A 19368-nucleotide genomic window follows, 5' to 3' on the forward strand; every position below is an offset into this window, starting at 1 on the left:
TGGTTTATTGATGTAGGAACACAGGTATATTAAATGTTTTGCCTCTGTGAAGGTTTCTCGCAAATTTCCAGCCAGTTTATTTCAGATTTGCCGTTTGTGTTTGCCCTAAGGCTAGAAACATAGCTGTCTGCATCGAGTTCAGGGACTCGGATGAGGAAGAGGCTGTTGCACTTAAGGTAAAATGCATGCAGGAAAATATGCGGAAAAATCCCCCGAGGATAATCCTATCAGTTGGAGAGTTAATGGGCTATTGTTGTTGTTTCTCAGTGCATCTACGGCCGGCCTGGAGGACCCTTGTTTACCAAAAATGCCTTTGCCTCAGTGTTACATCACCAGCAAAATCCTGAATTCTACGATGAAGTAAGCAGACTTTACCTAACCTTTAAAAGAAAAAAAAATCCTTGTAAGTTCTAAACATTAATGCACGACAGAGTGTTTATTTGTGCTCCTCTGCTTCAGTTTAAGATTGAGTTGCCAACCCAGCTCCACGAGAAGCATCATCTTCTCTTCACCTTCTATCACGTCAGCTGCGATAGCAACAGCAAGGCCAGCACCAAAAAGAGAGAGCAGGTTGAGATGCAAGGTGAGGCACCGTGAATAAAAATAACACTCTCGGCACAGATATGCAAAGCTCTTATTTGATGACGTCCTACTCTGTCTCTGCTGTCAGTTGGTTACGCCTGGCTCCCGTTGCTGAAGGACGGTCGGGTGATCATGAATGAGAGTCAGATCCCGGTTGCCGCCAACCTACCTGCCAGATACCTCAGCTGTCAGGAGGGTGCCAGCAAGGTGCAGTGCACTACTAGCCATGAAAGTGCTGATGAAAACCGATTGAGGTTATACATAGCACAAATATGAAACTGCTGAGTAGGATATGCTCTATCCAGATTGCATGTCAGACAGTTGCTTAGTGCTGCTAACCCACTTAACAAACGCCTTTTAGACAGTGGATAGGAGTTCTCAAGTGTCCCTCTATGTATGTTCTCATTCACTTTATGATATGATTGTCCAGTTATATGGAGCTGAGAGAGCTTCATATAGCTGGAGAGAGAGCTGAGAGATCTTTTTAAAATATATTAAGCCACTTCTTCCCCAAAGTCTCTAACAGAAGGTTTGGTCTTGGGGTCTTGGGAGCTAGCTTTGAGAGACAATAGCTCACCCATTGGTGGCAACCATGTCTATGGAGGTAGTGACAGAAACGTGCTGTTGCTTTTTCTCATTTTACAGCATTTGGGTCCTGAAGTGAAATGGGTGGATGGAGGAAAACCGTTATTCAAAGTTTCCACCCACCTTGTGTCCACTGTCTACACTCAGGTTAGTTTTTCGCCCCTGTTTCGTCTGCACCCTACCAGAGCGTTATTTCTTTTGTGTTCTCGGTTTGTGCTCTTCATAGCAACAAAGGTTTTGTTTCGCTTTGTCTTTCAGGATCAGCATTTGCACAATTTTTTCCATTACTGTCAAACCATTGCATCAGGCGCCCAGGCGTCAGGAGGAGAGCTGGTCAAATACCTGAAGGTAAATCAGTCACTGCAAAATTTAAGGGTTCCAATTAACTAGAATTCATGAACCCTATTATTAACATTTAAAGCGCTAAATAGACAAGCCCCTGCTTATATATCAGAGCTACTGAGACCTTATCGCTGGAGCTGACCTGCTTTGAAACCAGAGGCGATTTCACTTTGGAGGCTGTAGCACCCAACCTGTGGTTTGTTTTAAACAACTGCTAAGAACTCATTGTTTATAGATTAGCTTTCCTTTCATCTTTCCCCCATTATTTTGGGCCGTGGTTTAAATTTATTTATGTGTGTGTTGGCACATGTATACTTCTCTAACGTATGGCTTTTATTCAAACTGTGAAGCAGTTTGTAACTCTGTGTTTTGAAAAGTGTTATACAAGCAAAGTGGTTGTTATTATTCGGCATACACTCTTGTTGTTGTTGTTGAAAGGAAATGCTTATTTTTGTTTGGTTGTAACGCAACAGTCACACTGGCTGGTGCTGAATCACATGCAGATTAGTGATCTCTGTTTTTTTTGTGTGTGCGTGTGTTGTGGCTTGCCAATATCGCACCCTTCTGGACAGTTTGTGCACAGCTTGTTCCATTTCCCCGTTTATACAGAGTTTAACTGCAGAGGCTGGGCTGATACCAGTAAATCTGTCAGAGGTCTTCTCCTAGTTTGCATGATTTCTTTTCCATATTTTTCTGTGATACTGGCAGCTCAGTTATCGCCTTTTCCGTCGCTAACTGTCAGTCCACGGGAAACTCGCTTTACTTTTCCCCTGGTGAACGTTGACACAGAGAGCCACGTTTGGTCCAGTGCATCTCTTGGGCTACAATATAAACAGAGCAGTGAACACAAACAATAGCCAGAGGGTCAAACGGCAGGTCAGCTGTGCCGACTGGCAACCTGCCAAATTACTTGGCAGGCTCATGTTAGTTTCCTGTGCGCAGGCACCGATGCACCAGTATCTGCTCTCAGCCACGTTCCAGGCGCTGAAGCATACAGCGTGGATGATTAGCACAGTGTTATCCACACGTGTACTCCTGTTGTGAGTAGATTAGCTTTCCCTGAAGGTCTTCTCAATTAGCCTTTCATGCACATTTTAAACGTGTTTTTTTTTTTTTTTTTTTTTTTTAACATTTATTTCCCTCATTTTACACAAAAAGGTTTGTGAACAAATCCTTTGTAAATATATCTGTGGTGATGCTTTAATCTCAGAGTCTGCATGCCATGGAGAGTCACGTGATGATTAAGTTCCTGCCCACCATCCTCAATCAGCTGTTCAGGGTGCTAACCAGTGCCACCCAGGAAGACGTGGCAGTCAACGTCACCAGGCAAGTCTCCATGAAGTGCTTCATCTCTATAGAGCAAATTAAATTCCATGCAATTTACTGTTATTGAAATATCAGTCATATATCATTATATATGCTAAAAATATTGAAAGAAAGCAGCTCAGTTTGCCATCGGCTAGATATCGTGTTATGTGTGAGGGGTAGTCACATATAAGCTGTTGCTTCTGCCTGCACCCTTTTTGCCTGTAATATAACTGCTAAATTTCTTTTTTTCCTTTTGTCTTGCTGTGATCAGAGAGAAATGAATGAATTCATGAATGGAAGTTAATTTTCCAGTGTCGTGAGAGCAGAATCTTAGCGTAGAAACTGTTATCTCACTTGAGCTTTTGCCTTTCGTCCTGTTAGAGTCATGATTCACGTTGTGGCGCAGTGCCACGAGGAAGGTTTGGAGCACTACCTTAGATCTTACGTGAAGGTAAATTTCACATGTCAGATCCATATTTCTGTTTTATTTGACCTTTACATAATCATATATAGTCACATATGAATTGACATGTCTGTCTTTGCGTGTCTCTGATGCAGTATGTCTTCAAGACTGAGCCATACACGTCCTCCACCACCCGAACGGTGCACGAGGAGTTGGCTAAAGCCATGACTGCAATCCTGAAGCCTTCCACTGACTTCCTCACAAGTAACAAGCTGCTCAAGGTAGCACATTTGTTCTTATTTAAAGGATTACACAGTCTTTAATTATAGCCGTCTGTTCTCTAACTGATAATTGTCCGTTGTGCAGTACTCCTGGTATTTCTTCGAAGCCTTAGTCAAATCCATGGCTCAGTACTTGATTGAGAGCTGTAAAGTAAAGGTAAGTTCGCCGCAGCATGTGTGCTTGACTCCGAGGTGTCCGCTAATGCCCGCTTTATTACACTTTAGGTTCTTTACAGTATTTTGCAGCATGCCGGGTGTTGTGGACAGCCGGAGCACCACAGTGGAAGTTTTATGTATCCACAGTCTGTCCCACACTGCTGTGCAGTTTAATTAGCGGCATTTGTTCGAACCCCATAGGCAACCACATCCCCGTGTTTAACATCCACCACTATGATGTGTCCTTAAAATGCTGCTTCTCATGTGTAGGACTGTCACAATCCATGGATTAAAGAAATCATTTTAAGCTTGACCTGAAAAAATAAGCTTACCATTTCTGTTACATTTAACTATTTTATGCATCTGTAAATGTAAGCTTACTATTTTAACCATTTATCTGCTACATAGCTATTTTTACATTAGCTCAAATAGCAAATTATATCTGTTTCAAGGATAAAGCAAGGATGAATTCATATTTGAAGTTAAAGTCTGAGTATTTATTTACTGTTGAAGGATGTAAGATTGACTCAAATGAACCACAATTCCCACATTTTGAACCTTTGATCTTTTCATGGGAGTTCTTTGGGATGTTTCATGCTGAATAACAACATTTGTAACAACTTACCTGCTGTGCCCTCCAGCTGTCCAGGAACCAGCGCTTCTCTGCATCGTTCCATCACACTGTGGAGACTTTGGTCAACATGATCATGCCACACATCACGCAGAAATACAAGGACAACCTAGATGCTGCCCGGAATGCCAACCACAGCTTGGCAGTCTTCATCAAGGTCAGAAACCAGAGATACTTTATCACAGATGGTGCTTTTCTTTTAGGTAAATGGTAACTAATATACTGTGCTCTCTTTATTTTGTAGCGTTGTTTCAACCTGATGGACAGAGGCTTTGTGTTCAAGCAGATCAACAACTATATCAACTGTTTTGTGCCTGGAGACCCAAAGGTGGGCTGACAAAACAACGTGCAACAGCCTTTATAGAAATAAATTGCATAACAGCTTATTTATTCAAGCCTTATTATCAGCCATAATTCTTAATCGAGGTTTATTCTCAATACAGACTCTGTTTGAGTTCAAGTTTGAGTTCCTGCGAGTCGTGTGCAACCACGAGCACTTCGTCCCTTTAAACCTGCCCATGCCGTTTGGAAAGGGACGGATTTTGAGATTTCAAGGTGAGAAAGTTGTGTAATGACTGCTAAAGTGTTTGCATATTGTGTTCGTATGCTGCTTGCATATAAAATGCTTTGCTGTGGAAGGGCAGCAGCGCAAAAGTAGTTCATGAACTTTTTTACAAAATAAAGCACTTGTACCCACAGAACATACTGCATACATACAATAAAATACAGCGTTTTTTTTTTTTAAATAAATAAAATGCTCATGCAGTCGATTTCTTTTGCTTTAAAAAAATGTACACTGTACACTGTGTTTGTTTTGTGTTTTCCTCAATTAGCCTCATTACCTCCATGTAATACTGTGGAGTCATGTGACACTCCAGTAGGTAGGTGGAAGGTGTCGATCGTTTATTAGTTTCAAATTTCCTCTAAAATCTGAACCTGTCAGTTCTTTAAGCTTTCCTGTAAGCTGGTTCATCTGGGATTTCAGGTTATGATCTTGTCAGATTAGACCGTTTATTACTTGTCATCATCATCAGGTTTGGGGGATTTGGTGTGCTTGTAGTTTGTTTGTTTTTTTTTGGGGGGGGGGGGTTTCTATCTTGAACTGGTTTGGGGGTTTATGGCTATACTGAGTAAACTATTTTCCATCATTCCTGAGAAACCAGATATCTTTTTAATTCTTGTGTGCTTCAAATGCAGGTTTTAAAAAGATAAAAAAGCAAAAGGTTTCTGAATAAAGTCATGTGTTTGGGTTTTCTTTACTTGTCTAAAATGCTGCTGGAAACCATTGCTGTTGTTCAGCCGCTAGCTTTAGGCACGTTTCTCAGCGACGTTTGCTGATGTGGAAGTGCAGCTCAGCCACAGTGTGAATCTGTCAAACATAAATGTTTGCGCTTTTCCCTTTGTTTTCTCCTCATTTTAGACTGTTTGATGATGTTTATAAGAATTGTCTGACTATAATGAGTTTTAAAGCTGGCTGCAGTAGCTATATTCTCTAAATGTTGATCATTTTTTTCTGATTACTGTCTCTGTGTCAAGTTGGTAAGTGAGTTTTTTGGGTTTCTCCTTTCACACTCTTCATCTACTTCTCCTGTCGGTCAGTCCTAGTCTCCTTATCGTCCCATTTATCCTTACAGACCTCCAGCTGGATTACTCGCTGACGGATGACTTCTGTAAGAATCACTTCCTGGTTGGACTGCTGCTCAGGGAAGCCAGCGCAGCTCTGCAGGAGTTCAGGGAGATTCGTCAGATTGCCATCCAAGTGCTGAAGAGCCTCATGATGAAGCATGCGTTTGACGATCGCTACACCTCAAAAGTAAGCAGTGTTTTCACACCCCTGTCCCTGTCTTTATGAGTGTGTATGTGAGACGTGCGTGATATTGAGACATTTCTTTAAATTATTCATTTTGTTTTTCAGAGCCAGCAGGCCAGGTTAGTCACCCTGTACTTGCCCTTGTTTGGTCTGCTCCAAGAAAACGTCAACAGGCTAAATGTGAAGGAAGTGTCGCCGTTCACCGTCAACCACTGCACCAGTGTAAGGGAGCCACCTAGTGTGTTTTCTGAGTATTATGTATTTATCCATATGCTGTGTCCATTTGATCCAAATTTTAATGCATGTAAAAATATCTCAATAATACTACAAAATAAATGTAACATATAAATATAATATAATTGTGTGTGCTTTTGATCAGAGATTTTAGAGCTGTCCGTGTAGTTAACTTTCATTTAAAAAACACACACACACAGTGTTTTATGTGGGTTTGATTCATTAAACTCTTTATTTGTCCTGCAGAATGGAAGAGATGATTCTCTCCATACCAACACTTTGATGACACCTCCGAGGTCGAGCACCTTTCTGGACACCGGCTTCCACAAAGATGTTTTTGGAGCCATCTCTGGCACCGGTAAATGATAAGACATTCCTTTTTTCCCCTTTCAGGTTACTTTATTTTATGTAACATCTCACTCTTATTCCTTTTTACAGCTTCACCTCATGCGGCGTCCACCCCCAACATTAACTCTGTGCGCCACGCCGACTCTCGTGGATCACTCATCAGCACTGATTCTGGGAACAGCCTGCCTGAGAGGAACAATGACAAGGGCAGTTCCCTTGACAAGGTATTTGACAGAATGAGCTTTGAGATTCCCGGAAAATGTTTATGTATATGTATTAGAAATCCAATTTAGCCTTTCTTTGACACATGTGTCTAACATGCAATTCAAAATGGCACTTCAGGCACATCAGAAGTCCCCTTATTACGGGAAAAACTGCCACATAAAGTCTCTCTTTGCTAACTTGTGCCATTAACTCCTCACCTTCACTGTATGGCTGGCCATGGCAGACGGAGAAGTTTCTACGGAGACACTCTGTCAATGTCCTGCAATTCTTTACGGAGACTGAGGAGTCCATGCTCTCCGTGCACTCCAAGCGTGCCACCATGGACTTCTCCCTGCTCACTGTCCCCAGTGTGCCAGAGAGGGCCCTGCAGTCCAGCAGTTCACTTCAAGTACAAAACACCTCCTTGCTCCACACAGTCCCTCCTAGGAGTGTCCCATCTGGGAATGATAGTGTGTGTGTGCGCAGGTGTGTGTGTTGATGCCCTAAACTCTAAGCCCTTACTTTGCCAGGAGATTGTCAGGCTTTGTCCTGTTTATTCTCTGTTGCTGTAAAGCAGACGTGTTTTACCTCAGGGCCTCACGAGCGTTTAGCACTTTTCTTGTTCCAGATGGTGATAAGCATGCATGCTTTTGATTTCCTCTCATTCGTGTTGTGTGATTTCTTGTCTCTCTCTGATAAACAGCCTCAAACTAAATCTGAGAAGATTTAAACACAAAGGACTGGATTTTTGTTGTTGTGTTTCACCCAGTGTTGGAACTGCTTTAGTTTCTGGTGTGCAGCAGCTGCTTTATTTCCCTACTGAGGGGGCAAGAAGACACACAACTATTAGCAACTCAAGAATAGCTCAAGCCCCAAAAGTGTACCAGAATTTGAAGTTCACATCAGCCTTTCCAACCTAATTTTAGCCTTAAAGTTCTCCAGTCTGCAAAACACCCTTTAAAAATCCAAAGCAACAGCATCATGCTTTCCATGAAGTCATCCCCAGCTAGTTTCATGGTCTAGACTAACTGCTGGCAAAGGAACGTGCTTGGTATATAGCCAACTTCTTGCTGCAGTAAAGCTGCTGCTCTGCTGCTTTGGTTTTGTTTTTTTCCCTGCCGTGTGCCTCAGCTGGGGGAACAAATCCCTGCAACATCTGGATGAATCATTTCACTGCAGTGTAGTTCTCTGACCTTCTGAAAACCTCTTAAGTATTTGGACAATAATACAGTTTTTGTAGTTTTGCCTCTGTAAATCTCAAAAAGTGAGTTTGAAATGAAACAATCAAGATATGATTAGAGTGCAGGTTTCAGTTTTATTCAGAGGATTTAAGTAAAGTATTGCATTACTGTTTAGGAATAAGCAATTGGACAATTTACTGACAAGCATTTTTATGGCCAGGTGAGGTCTATTTGCTCACTATTCCATGGCAAAGTAAGCAGATAAAAAACCTGGCGTGTTTAACTTGTATTTGGTAGCGTGGCATTCCCTCACTGCAACGCTCAGTATTAGGTTTCATTCTCTGCCCAAAACTGATCATGCAACACTTTACAGTGTAAAAGGACATTGACCCAGAGCATACTGGAAAACCAACCTCAAAGTCTATTATGGCAAAGAAATTGCATATTCTTCAGTGACCATAACAATCTCAGCAGAGCATGCTTTTTCAGTTACCAAAGACAAAACTGAAGCAGCAACTGAAGGTGGTGATACGAGCCTGACAGAGCATCTCAAAGGAGGAAATGCAGCATTTGGTGATTTCGCGGGGTTCTAGACTAAAGACAATCACTGGATACCAAATATTTTGCAGTATTAGAAACTGTTCTTTTGTTTAGCTATTCTAGTTTGCTAAAGTAATGTTGAGCCTCTGAAATGGGGATTTATGTGTGCTGCAATTTCTAAACGGTTAATGCAATACTTTTGTTAAACCCCTTGAATTAAAGCTGAAAATCTGGACTTTAGTTGCATCTTGATTGTTTAATTTAAAATCTACTGTTGTGGGGAAAGACTGGGGAATAGTATCATTATCCAAATGCTTAGAGCCCACATCACACAGTTGTTCCTACATAAAAAAAAGTTTTAAGCCAGAGCCAAACAAGAAAATCCTCAGCGTTATATTAAGTCGTTGTGCTATGCTTGTATTATTGATTGCTGTTTTTTTTAAAATGGTCAAAAATATAGTGAAAATGCACTGATGCTATCAAATAAGGCAACAGATTTTATGGCATTGCTGTGGTAAGTCTCAAATAACCTGGTTAGTTTTTCAAATCTTACTTGGAGCCAACACACTGGTAGGATTATGTATTTTTCTATCCATGCCTGATTGTCCCGTTTGTCCTGCAGAACCAACCTGCCTCGACCCTGGGAAGCCCGCTGTTGCGATGTGATAAACTGGACCAGGCAGAGATCAAGAGCCTCCTCATGTGTTTCTTACATGTGCTCAAAAGCATGTCTGAGGGTAAACTCTCATCTCTGTGACAGCTCCTGCTCTTCCAGCTTTACTTAATTGTCTAAACTACGTTTAAAAAAACAAAACAAAAGAAGTCTCCACAGTGTCCATCTCTGTCTCTTTTAGATGCTCTGTTCACATACTGGAACAAGGCATCATCTTCTGACTTGATGGACTTCTTCACTTTAGTCGAGTAAGACATCTTATAGAGAATAACCAGCTATTAGACGCATTGCAGAAAAACACATGGCAACTGAGTTTTTTTAATTTTTTATACCCACTTTCCATTTCTCAGAGTGTGCCTCCATCAGTTCAGATACATGGGAAAGAGATACATTGCAAGGTAATGTTGCTGTCACCCATACAGGATTTCAGGCTTCTCAGCACTTGTTTATCATGAGAAGACAAATCAACACAACTTGTTCATTAGGTTTTATGCAGTTTATGAGTATCCAGCTATTTGTTGTCTGTAAGCCATCATGTTGCTTACTATTGAAGGGTCTGACTGTACTGTTATTTTAATTTGATTTGATCAGAGTACACGTACTGTACTTGAATCACAGTTGGAAACTCGCCGCGACTCCCAGAAGGCTTTATGTATTCACTCTGTCTAACCCCCCACCACTGTTTCTGTCTCTGTCCACTGAAACGCTGGCAAGTTTAACATAATGAAATAAAACCTGGCTCCTGCCCTCTCCTGCTTGGGTAAGCCTGAAGGTGAAACTGAAAGCAATTGCATGATAACTTCTCACCATTAAAAGAAAAAAAGTTGTAGTGCTGTGACACATCCAATGCTTTAAGTTCATCGCCTCTCGCATTCTTACATGCATGGCTTCAGCTTAAACCAATAAATGCTGTCAGTACTACTTTGATTATTCTCAGCTTTAAACTGCATGGCAAACATGCACTCACAGCTTTACTTTCGCCTTTAAAGTCTCATAAATTCAAATCGCTCCCAGGGCATTCGAGTGTCAGTTGTAAAATCTATGTATTATTTATCGTAACCTGCAGCTTCATTAACTCATCCTGTTTCCTCATCAGGAACCAGGATGGGGCAGGACCTGTTGCACATGAGCGGAAGTCTCAGACTCTTCCTGTGTCCCGTAACAGGGCGGGAATGATGCATGCCCGCTTACAGCAGCTCAGCAGCCTGGATAACTCATACACATTTAACCACAGTAAGTGCCTCCCCCCCCCCCCCCTCCCCCCATACTGTACTTCTCATCAAACACTCTCCATCACAGGGCCATCGTCCTCATGCCTCTCTTTCAACATCAGCATCCTCTTCTTCTCCATCATACTACATCCCAGCAGGAAAAGCCTTAGAAAACATGTGTGCATCAGTAAATTCAAAGAAACTGGGGAGGAAGCTGTGCAGCCGTCCACTGTTAGGCGATGATCTTGTTAAATGGCATTATTTAATAATAAGTTTCTTTGTGTTTTCAGTGTAAGAAAGATTTCAAGTGTTCTTGGCATATCTGTAGACCATGGTAAGAATGTACCAGGATGTTAGGACGTTTGCTATACTGGCTATGTTGATTTGGTTGATTTAAGAGCATGCCTGTTTTAGCAGAACATCAGCTTTCAAAACCTCCTCATCCCTTTACCCAGCTCATCTTCTGCTCTCAACTTTTTTACATTTCGCTTTGCGAAAGCAGTCCTCGTGAATTATGAAGGGTTTTATTCCAAAATTTCCAAAACGTTCCAGGAAAAGAATGTCAACATTTGAACTTCATGCAATCAAATAAAATCATCGCTGTAGTTTATAAAGAAAAAAATGCCTCGCCAGCTTGTGACAATTTTTCCATGAAATGCTTTAGTTTGTCAGATAATTTTGGCCTCAGTTTGGAATGAAACTCAAACTTTCATGCAGCGGCTTTGCCTCTAACGCTACGTTTTTGAGAGACATGACCATATATAACAAAGGAGAGGTTTTACATTGAGTGTACTGGTGGTGATTGAAAGAACTACAGCCTTTTCTTGTCTTTGTAGCCTACAGTCACTCGGATGCTGACGTGTTAAATCAGTCACTGCTGGAGACCAACATTGCCACTGAAGTCTGCCTGACCGTCCTGGACACACTCAGCATCTTCATCATGAGTTTTAAGGTACCAAACAAATTCACTGTATTTTGTGTATTTACTTAATTAACCTTGTTCTGCCCCATTATTGTGAAATAAGGGCTTATTTTTAAATCTGATGATCCTCTCTTATGCCACAGACACAGTTGTGTGCTGATCACGGCCACAGTCCACTGATGAAGAAGGTGTTTGATGTCCACCTCTGCTTCCTGCGGATCAATCAGTCAGAAACGGCCCTCAAGCAGGTCTTCACTTCACTGCGCACCTTCATTTACAAGGTATGAAGGACTTACTCACCTTATTTAATCATTTTTCTCCTTTTGTTAACCCATGAGATGACCACGTAAGCCGCTGACTGATTTTGGTCTTCTTGACCCCTTAGTTCCCGTGCACGTTTTTTGAAGGGCGTGCAGACATGTGTGCTGCTTTCTGCTATGAGATATTGAAATGTTGCAACTCCAAGCTGAGCTCCATTCGCAGCGATGCAGCACATCTGCTCTATTTTCTCATGAAGAGCAACTTTGACTACACTGGTCGCAAGTCCTTCGTCCGGACACATTTACAGGTGAGAGAGTTGCCGCCCCAGTAAAACTTTAATATCTACCTGCCTTAACCCAAATTTTCTGGGATTCTAGAGACCACAAGCATTTTCATTCCTCTTTTGAACTGTTGACCTTTCTTTTTCTTTAGGTTGTGATTGCTGTCAGTCAGCTGATAGCAGATGTCATTGGTATAGGAAGTACTCGCTTCCAGCAGTCTCTGTCAATAATCAACAACTGTGCTAACAGTGATAAAACTATCAAGGTGAGGAACACACGTGCAACAGATTCATCCTGGTTCCACTTAAAGAGGCCATTTGAAAACTATGCCTGAGCTTAATGAATAAAATAAACCAGTTAGAATCAAGTTTGCCTAAAGGAAGCTAACGATGATTTAGTTCACATTAGTGCGTCATCTTCAACAGAACACAGCTTTCCCATCGGATGTGAAAGACCTGACTAAACGCATCAGAACAGTGTTGATGGCCACAGCGCAGATGAAGGAGCATGAGAGAGATCCAGAGATGCTGGTGGACCTGCAGTACAGTCTCGCAAAGTCTTATGCCAGCACACCTGAGCTGCGCAAGACCTGGCTTGACAGCATGGCCCGAATCCATGTGAAGAATGGAGACCTGTCTGAGGTTTGTGGTGAAAGTCTGTGTGGCTCAATGGTCCTGGTTTTGATTTCTGTGTCTGATGTTGGGCCCAACAATCTTAAACATCAGATAGAGACTGTATTTACTTTGTATGAAAGCACCAGTGCCAGTGTGGCGTGCAGCGAGGCCCACCATCAAGTGCTGCAAACTGCCCTGTTTACTATATGCTGCTTTTTCTAGCGATACCGATTTGCAGCATAATCGGTGCTGTTATCTACCCATGCTTATCTGACCTGACTTGTTTTTGCCGTTTGCAGGCAGCCATGTGCTATGTTCACGTTGCAGCACTCGTGGCAGAATACCTGCGGAGAAAAGGTACTTCGGTATTCTGTGATGGAAATGTTTCTCCTGCTTATTAGATAGCTGCCCTGTTGATTTAAAAAAGAATAATAATGCCTGATCTTTTGGTGTTTCCAGGCATGTTCAAGCAAGGCTGCTCGGCGTTTCGTGTTGTGACTCCAAACATCGACGAAGAAGCCGCAATGATGGAGGACGTCGGAATGCAAGACGTCCACTTTAATGAAGTACTTTGATCATTTGTGCTAAAAGTGAAAAAATTAAATTAAATTAAATCGCATTAAAAAATTAAAAAGCAGATTTAGTCACATCAAAAGCTGTTACTATTTCTATTTTTCTTTTATAAGAAATCAAAGAAGGCAACTATTTTCTTTCAGTATGTCTTTAAAATTGGTGCATTTTAATTGTGATAAAATGAGCTGCTGACACGCTGTGAGCTGTGTTTCTTTTGCACTGTACACCAGCAGCTCTCCATCTCTGTTGTGCTCATCCCTCAGGACGTCTTAATGGAGCTTCTGGAGGAGTGCGCAGATGGGCTGTGGAAAGCGGAGCGTTACGAGCTTATCTCTGACATCTACAAGCTCATTATCCCCATTTATGAGAAGCGGAGGGACTTTGAGGTACAAACTCTATTTGTCGGGTGTTGTATTCCCCCCGCAACAGTTCTGTTCGATTCATCCTAAGCGTGCAGCATAAGCATCTTTAAATCCTGATCAAGTTCACTGACTCTACACAGAAACTGGCTCACCTGTATGACACGCTGCATCGAGCGTACAGCAAGGTGACGGAGGTCATGCATACTGGGAAGAGGATGCTGGGCACGTACTTCAGAGTGGCTTTCTTTGGCCAGGTGAGTTCAACTAGCTTAAACTCATTCACACTTGATTTCACTAAAGAAATCCTTCTAATATCTGTATGAAGCACGACAGCTGCTGAGGAGGTTACGTTTTGTTTTGGGGTTTTTTTCGTTACGATTATTATGCTGACGAGCATGACCACATGCTGTGGTGTTTTCAGACCCGCTCTAATACACCTCTCTGCTTCTTTTTAATCCTCTTCGAAGGCAGCGGTAAGTTATGCAGTAGACCCCGTGAGCCCTTGTGAGCGGCCTGAGTCTGTGTGTGGCATTGGTGTTGCTTCAATTCATTGCACTTCTCAGCCATAATTTGTTGCTTCGAGCTATAGTAGCAGGCAGTCAGCGCTGCTGCTTCCGTTTGGGAGAATGTTTTGCATGGCACTCATTTACTCATCAAGTGTTTATGCTTTAGTTTGCTAAGTTTTAGTAATGACTGTTATTTTAAGGTTTATTAATTAATTTGTTGGATGTGGTTGCTTCTATCTTTGAGATGTTTTTAGAAATCGATGGCATTGAATTTCTTCACAGTATAGGTTTCTGGTATAACAGTAATTTCATTTGTTTTTGTGTGTGTGTGTGTGTGTGTGTGTGTGTGTGTGTGTGTTGTCCACACCCCTGTAGCAGTACCAGTTTACTGACTCAGAGGCTGAGGTAAATCAATATGAAAGCCAACCTTTCAGTTGGAACTGTAGTGACGTTTTAGGCTGTGTTGTGCTCCTTTGCTAATGCAGTCAGTGCTGTTTCACGTGCATTGCTTATCTTCTAGCCCTTTAATTCTTCGTATTGTCCAGCTTTAGTGCTATCCTAATCTTTGCAGGAAACAGCTGAAGGGCTAATAAATCTCACTGGCATTCCCATTCCCATTTACATTCAAGACAAATAACTAACATGCACTGACTGTGTGAAATTCATGTACCTATGTCGGTCCTTTGACGTGTCTCACATCAATGACCTAAGACTGGCTTTTTTTGTAGTTTTGGTCTCTGTTCTTAAATGTTTAATAGACGGTTGTGGATAGTTTGGAGTCGGCCAAATTCTCATATCTTTAAAAAAAATGTCTTGACTGAAATGACTCCCACTCACAACCCATGAATGGTTTGATGTGGTATTATCTATTAGATAAACGCTGCGTTTTCATTTAGTCTGACAATTTGAAAGTATCTTATATGGGTTTTTACCTCTTTTATTCTTTTAGGGCTTCTTTGAAGATGAAGATGGGAAGGAGTATATCTACAAAGAACCCAAATTCACGCCTCTTTCAGAGATTTCTCAGCGGCTCCTCAAGTTATACTCTGATAAGTTTGGTCAGGAGAATGTGAAGATGATTCAGGACTCTGGGCGGGTGAGACTTTTGTTAATTTATCGTTTATTTTTATTTATTTATTTATTTTGCGCAGGCTGATACAGTTTTAAAACTCATGCATTCTCTGCAGATCAACCCCAAGGACCTGGACTCAAAGTATGCGTACATCCAAGTGACACATGTGACTCCATACCTGGAGGAAAAGGAGCTGGTCGACAGGAAAACAGACTTTGAAAAGAGCCACAACATCCGTCGATTTGTTTTCGAGATGCCTTTCACCATTTCGGGCAAAAAGCAAGGCGGTGTGGAGGAGCAGTGCAAACGCAGGACTATACTTACCAGTAAATACCCTGCTTATATTTATGTTGTAGTGGAACATGGATTCAGTCAAACAGCGCTGACTTTCAGTCTTCAGGTTGTGTCTTGTTAGATGTCTCTTGCCTGGATAAACATCAATGTTTTCAGAATTTGGGCGGCACAACAGAGCAAGTCTGCCTTGAACTGTTCATTACACACGTAATTCTGTCCATTTATTTTAGTCACTGTGGATGAATGAAGATCTTGATTAGATTTCGAACATGTCAGCTGTTTTTTCATGGACATTTCGTAATCCTAATCAGGTTTTATTCATTTATAGTGCAAAAGATTCAAAAGTTCAAGCACATCTTCTTATCTTTATTATGTGGTGGCTTTCACAGGCTGTACAGATCCTGAGCTGCAAAACTAAGAAAATCTGTCTATTCGCTATTGAGAAACCTCATTGTGTTTTCTCTCCTCCAGCCACTCATTGTTTTCCGTATGTAAAGAAACGGATCGCGGTGATGTATCAACACCATACTGATCTGAGCCCCATCGAGGTTGCCATTGACGAGATGAGCAAGAAGGTGGCTGAGATCAAACAGCTGTGCTCCTCCAGCGAGGTGGACATGATCCGTCTGCAGCTCAAACTGCAGGGCAGCATCAGCGTCCAGGTGCCTGCTTTTAACTTCTGTGAAACGTAAAAGCAACACAATACAAACCTGACATACAATACTCACAAAAAAAATCTATCACATCCGCCCTCAGGTAAATGCAGGACCTCTTGCGTATGCCAGAGCTTTTCTCGATGATACATGTGCCAAGAAATATCCTGATAACAAGGTCAAACAGTTGAAAGAGGTCTTCAGGTGAGATGTCGCTGACTTACGTGAGGGTGTGAGTACCATGTTTGCATATCTTTGTGGGGACCAACAGCCCTTATGGGGACACAGTTCCCATCCCCACAAGTTTGAAGGCATTTCTGAGGCTCAATGTGGTTTTAATGTCAGGGTTACAATTAGGTTATGGTTAGGTTTAGGGTTAAGGTTAGACTTCATTTTTGATGGTTGGGGTTAGGGTAAGCAGCTAGGGCAAAGCATTATGTCAATTAGATGTCCTCACAAAGATATGGAAACATGACTGTGTGTGTTTGTGTGCAAAGATTGTTCAGATCTCCCTTTAGCACATTTTAACACTGTTTTTGCGATCAGGCATTTTGTGGATGCGTGTGGCCACGGTTTGGGCATTAATGAACGACTGATCAAAGAAGACCAGCAGGAGTACCACGATGAGATGAAGGCCAACTACAGAGAACTAGCCAGAGAGCTGTCCATCATCATGCACGAACAAGTAAGTACATTAGCTGTTGCTCAGCCCAAGTAATAGTGTAATTAAATTGAGCGATGCTAATGCTATACCTGTAATCTGACTCTGATTTAGGGTTTTGGCAGGTAGACAGTGTATCATTTATTATATGATTGATTAAGTGATAATGGGCTCTTTGATAACATCACTCTCTGTTCTCTCTTTGTGCTGACATGAGCAGATATGATGGTAATGAAAGACGAATAAGTGTGCAATAAAGACAGTTGATAATTGTTGGTACCGTCAGATGTCTGACAACTTAAGGATTGATGGTACAAAGTAGCTTGAGGTGGAATTGGTGTACACATTACATTTTAGACTATAAAACAGACTCAAACATTAATAAGTCCTTGTTCTCAATTCTAATTTGCCAAATGTTTCTTAATAATATCATTAGAATTTCTTTAAGCTGGTAAAGCTAGAGGACCTTAAAAACACTGGATAGATTGATACACAGTTATCTCATCAGGCCACTGACTTATCTTTACAGCCCTGCAATAAATCTGAAATTAGCCACACATAAAATATTCTTTTAGTCAGCTCACCAGGAAATTGCAAAAAGTGCCCTTTGCAAAGACTGAAGCTATTAACATTCAAGTATTTCAACTCTATTGCAGCAATTTCCAAAATCAAAACATAAAACATTCCTATTCTAAATATACTTGTTCCAGCGTCTGGCTACACCAACAATCACATATTGGCTTTTTTTCTGTTTTGGCTTGCCCAGTTATTGTCTTGCACGCATACACAGTATGTACCGTGTATATGCATGTACATATATGTGTGTACATTACATGTATTTGAGTGTGAATTAACAGTATGTTTGTGGATCAGATTCAGAATGTGTGTGCTTTGTAACATCAATTTACATTATTTGTTTATGTACATACATACATACATGCAGAAATTTTTCTTCTGCTTTCAGATTTTTTTTGTGTGCGTGTTTTGTGGATTGATTGTTTTTACCTAGCTGTTTTTGGTTTCCTGTATGTGTTAAGCTTCCTGATTAATACCTTTGCTTTAAATTAGCTTTATATGTCTTTATATGCTTGGTTAATATACAGCTACAGCAAGCTAGTTAGCTTAACCTGAGACAAAACCTCAAAAAGGGAGGAAAAACTGTTTCCCTGGCTCTGTTCAAAGCCAGCTAATAGCCTGGCATGTTAATTAGTTAATTAGAAGTGCTAAATGACAGTTTTTGTTACTATTTAGACAGTAGTTGCTGTTTCCTCTTTTTTCGAGTCTGTTTGCCTAGCTTAGCTAGCTGTGTTCCATCTGTAGCATTATGTTTTTGCATATATACATGAGAGTAGTATCAGTGTCCTCATCAACTTTTAGCAAGAAAGCTAACTAGAGCAATGTTAAAAATGAGATTCACTTGCAGTAACTGTTTGCTAAGACTGTCTGTTCTTCCCTACACACTCTTTTCTTTCCAGATCATTCCAGTGGAGGATGGCATGAGAAGCGTTCTCCCAGACTCGCTTCACATCTTTAATGCCATCAGTGGCACACCAACCAGTGCCACCATCCAGGGCATTCCCAGCTCATCCTCTGTGGTTTGATGACAGCCTGGGTGAAACTCAGAGCTGCCTAAGCCTGCCAACGCAGGCATGCCAGTGATGCCATATTATCACTCCAGAACTTAATCCTGCTTCTCAGCCTAGAGAGAAACTGATGGGGAAAACAGACAAGTCTCATTTTTCTATTTTCTGTCTGGCCACCGAAGACCAATATAAGCAAGGCACTGGACCTGTTTAACGTGGATAAGGGGGCATGGTGGCTGTGTGATGGAGGTGGGGGGAGGACAAAGATGAGACTCTGTGCAGCAGAGATGACAGGACACGGACTTTGTTCCTCCTTCATGATGACGTGATGCTTGATAAGACATAACCTGTCTTGTCTTTACGTGTTTCTACCTGAAAAGACTGAGCAGTGTTTTCTTTAAAAACATTCCTGTTGGGATTTTTTTTAATATGCATGTCACTACATTACACCTACACTCTCCCAACAGTCCATTTTTGTTTATTTTGATAATGTTTCACAATGTTTTTTATGGACAATATTTCACTTTTATAAGCGACTGTATTGATGTCTTGATTAATGGTATATGCTGCATACATCAGTGCTCCTCTCCCTGTACATGAAAGTATATTTCTAGAAAAATGCAATTTTGGAATAAGGGCCTGCTACGATGTAACATTAGCATTCAACCTTAAATCACTTTGATGTCTTAGAATGGGAGAGTTTTAAAGTATTTAAAGCCATTGCATACAAAAAGGTATATTCCAAGTTGTGTATTAATGTGTATATAAAACAAGGAGTGTGTGCAATATTTGCAAAGTATCTTGCTGTGTGCGGCTCATACACTGTAAAGATTACGTTCACCTTCTTGCCAAAGCGATGAGGTGTTGGGAAAGGACGCCTACTGTGCAAGTAATATGAAAATTTCATCATTTTATGTTCCAGAAATTGTCTTTTATTTGGGCAGAAATTTTTTTTTTTAACTTTATTTAACACAAGTCACTGTTCTGCTGTAAACAAAGACGTTCCCTAATGCTTTTAAATAAAATACACTCATTTCTCTGCATTTGCATCCATAGGTCGTTATTTGTTTTACTTGGTGGTATTTTGTGGTATTCTC

At 41.2% G+C, this 19368-nt stretch overlaps 1 protein-coding gene across 13 annotated transcripts in view; it reads left to right on the forward strand.

Moving 5' to 3' along the window:
* The window catches only part of LOC146500647 (dedicator of cytokinesis protein 9-like), a 72686-nt gene extending 53372 nt beyond the window's left edge, over positions 1 to 19314 (forward strand). For 3 of the 13 annotated variants that reach the window (XM_085134426.1, XM_085134420.1, XM_085134424.1), the window contains exons 18-53: positions 111 to 176; positions 268 to 360; positions 460 to 583; positions 671 to 789; positions 1228 to 1314; positions 1426 to 1515; positions 2720 to 2835; positions 3199 to 3268; positions 3376 to 3501; positions 3587 to 3658; positions 4299 to 4445; positions 4533 to 4616; positions 4732 to 4843; positions 5923 to 6101; positions 6204 to 6320; positions 6579 to 6690; positions 6771 to 6904; positions 9228 to 9342; positions 9460 to 9526; positions 9629 to 9676; positions 10375 to 10511; positions 11326 to 11441; positions 11555 to 11692; positions 11797 to 11979; positions 12105 to 12218; positions 12379 to 12594; positions 12867 to 12924; positions 13027 to 13133; positions 13404 to 13526; positions 13643 to 13756; positions 14958 to 15104; positions 15196 to 15406; positions 15846 to 16036; positions 16131 to 16231; positions 16574 to 16712; positions 18164 to 19314. In XM_085134426.1, coding sequence (XP_084990552.1) covers positions 111 to 176; positions 268 to 360; positions 460 to 583; positions 671 to 789; positions 1228 to 1314; positions 1426 to 1515; positions 2720 to 2835; positions 3199 to 3268; positions 3376 to 3501; positions 3587 to 3658; positions 4299 to 4445; positions 4533 to 4616; positions 4732 to 4843; positions 5923 to 6101; positions 6204 to 6320; positions 6579 to 6690; positions 6771 to 6904; positions 9228 to 9342; positions 9460 to 9526; positions 9629 to 9676; positions 10375 to 10511; positions 11326 to 11441; positions 11555 to 11692; positions 11797 to 11979; positions 12105 to 12218; positions 12379 to 12594; positions 12867 to 12924; positions 13027 to 13133; positions 13404 to 13526; positions 13643 to 13756; positions 14958 to 15104; positions 15196 to 15406; positions 15846 to 16036; positions 16131 to 16231; positions 16574 to 16712; positions 18164 to 18289 — 4299 coding nt within the window. In that variant the 3' untranslated portion in view covers positions 18290 to 19314. The other 10 variants (XM_085134418.1, XM_085134423.1, XM_085134415.1 and 7 more) reach the window with 9 other exon arrangements.
* Positions 19315 to 19368: the final 54 nt, after the last annotated feature.

This window comes from Neolamprologus multifasciatus, chromosome 16, assembly GCF_963576455.1.
Source record: "Neolamprologus multifasciatus chromosome 16, fNeoMul1.2, whole genome shotgun sequence".
Taxonomy (NCBI): Eukaryota; Metazoa; Chordata; class Actinopteri; order Cichliformes; family Cichlidae; genus Neolamprologus; species Neolamprologus multifasciatus.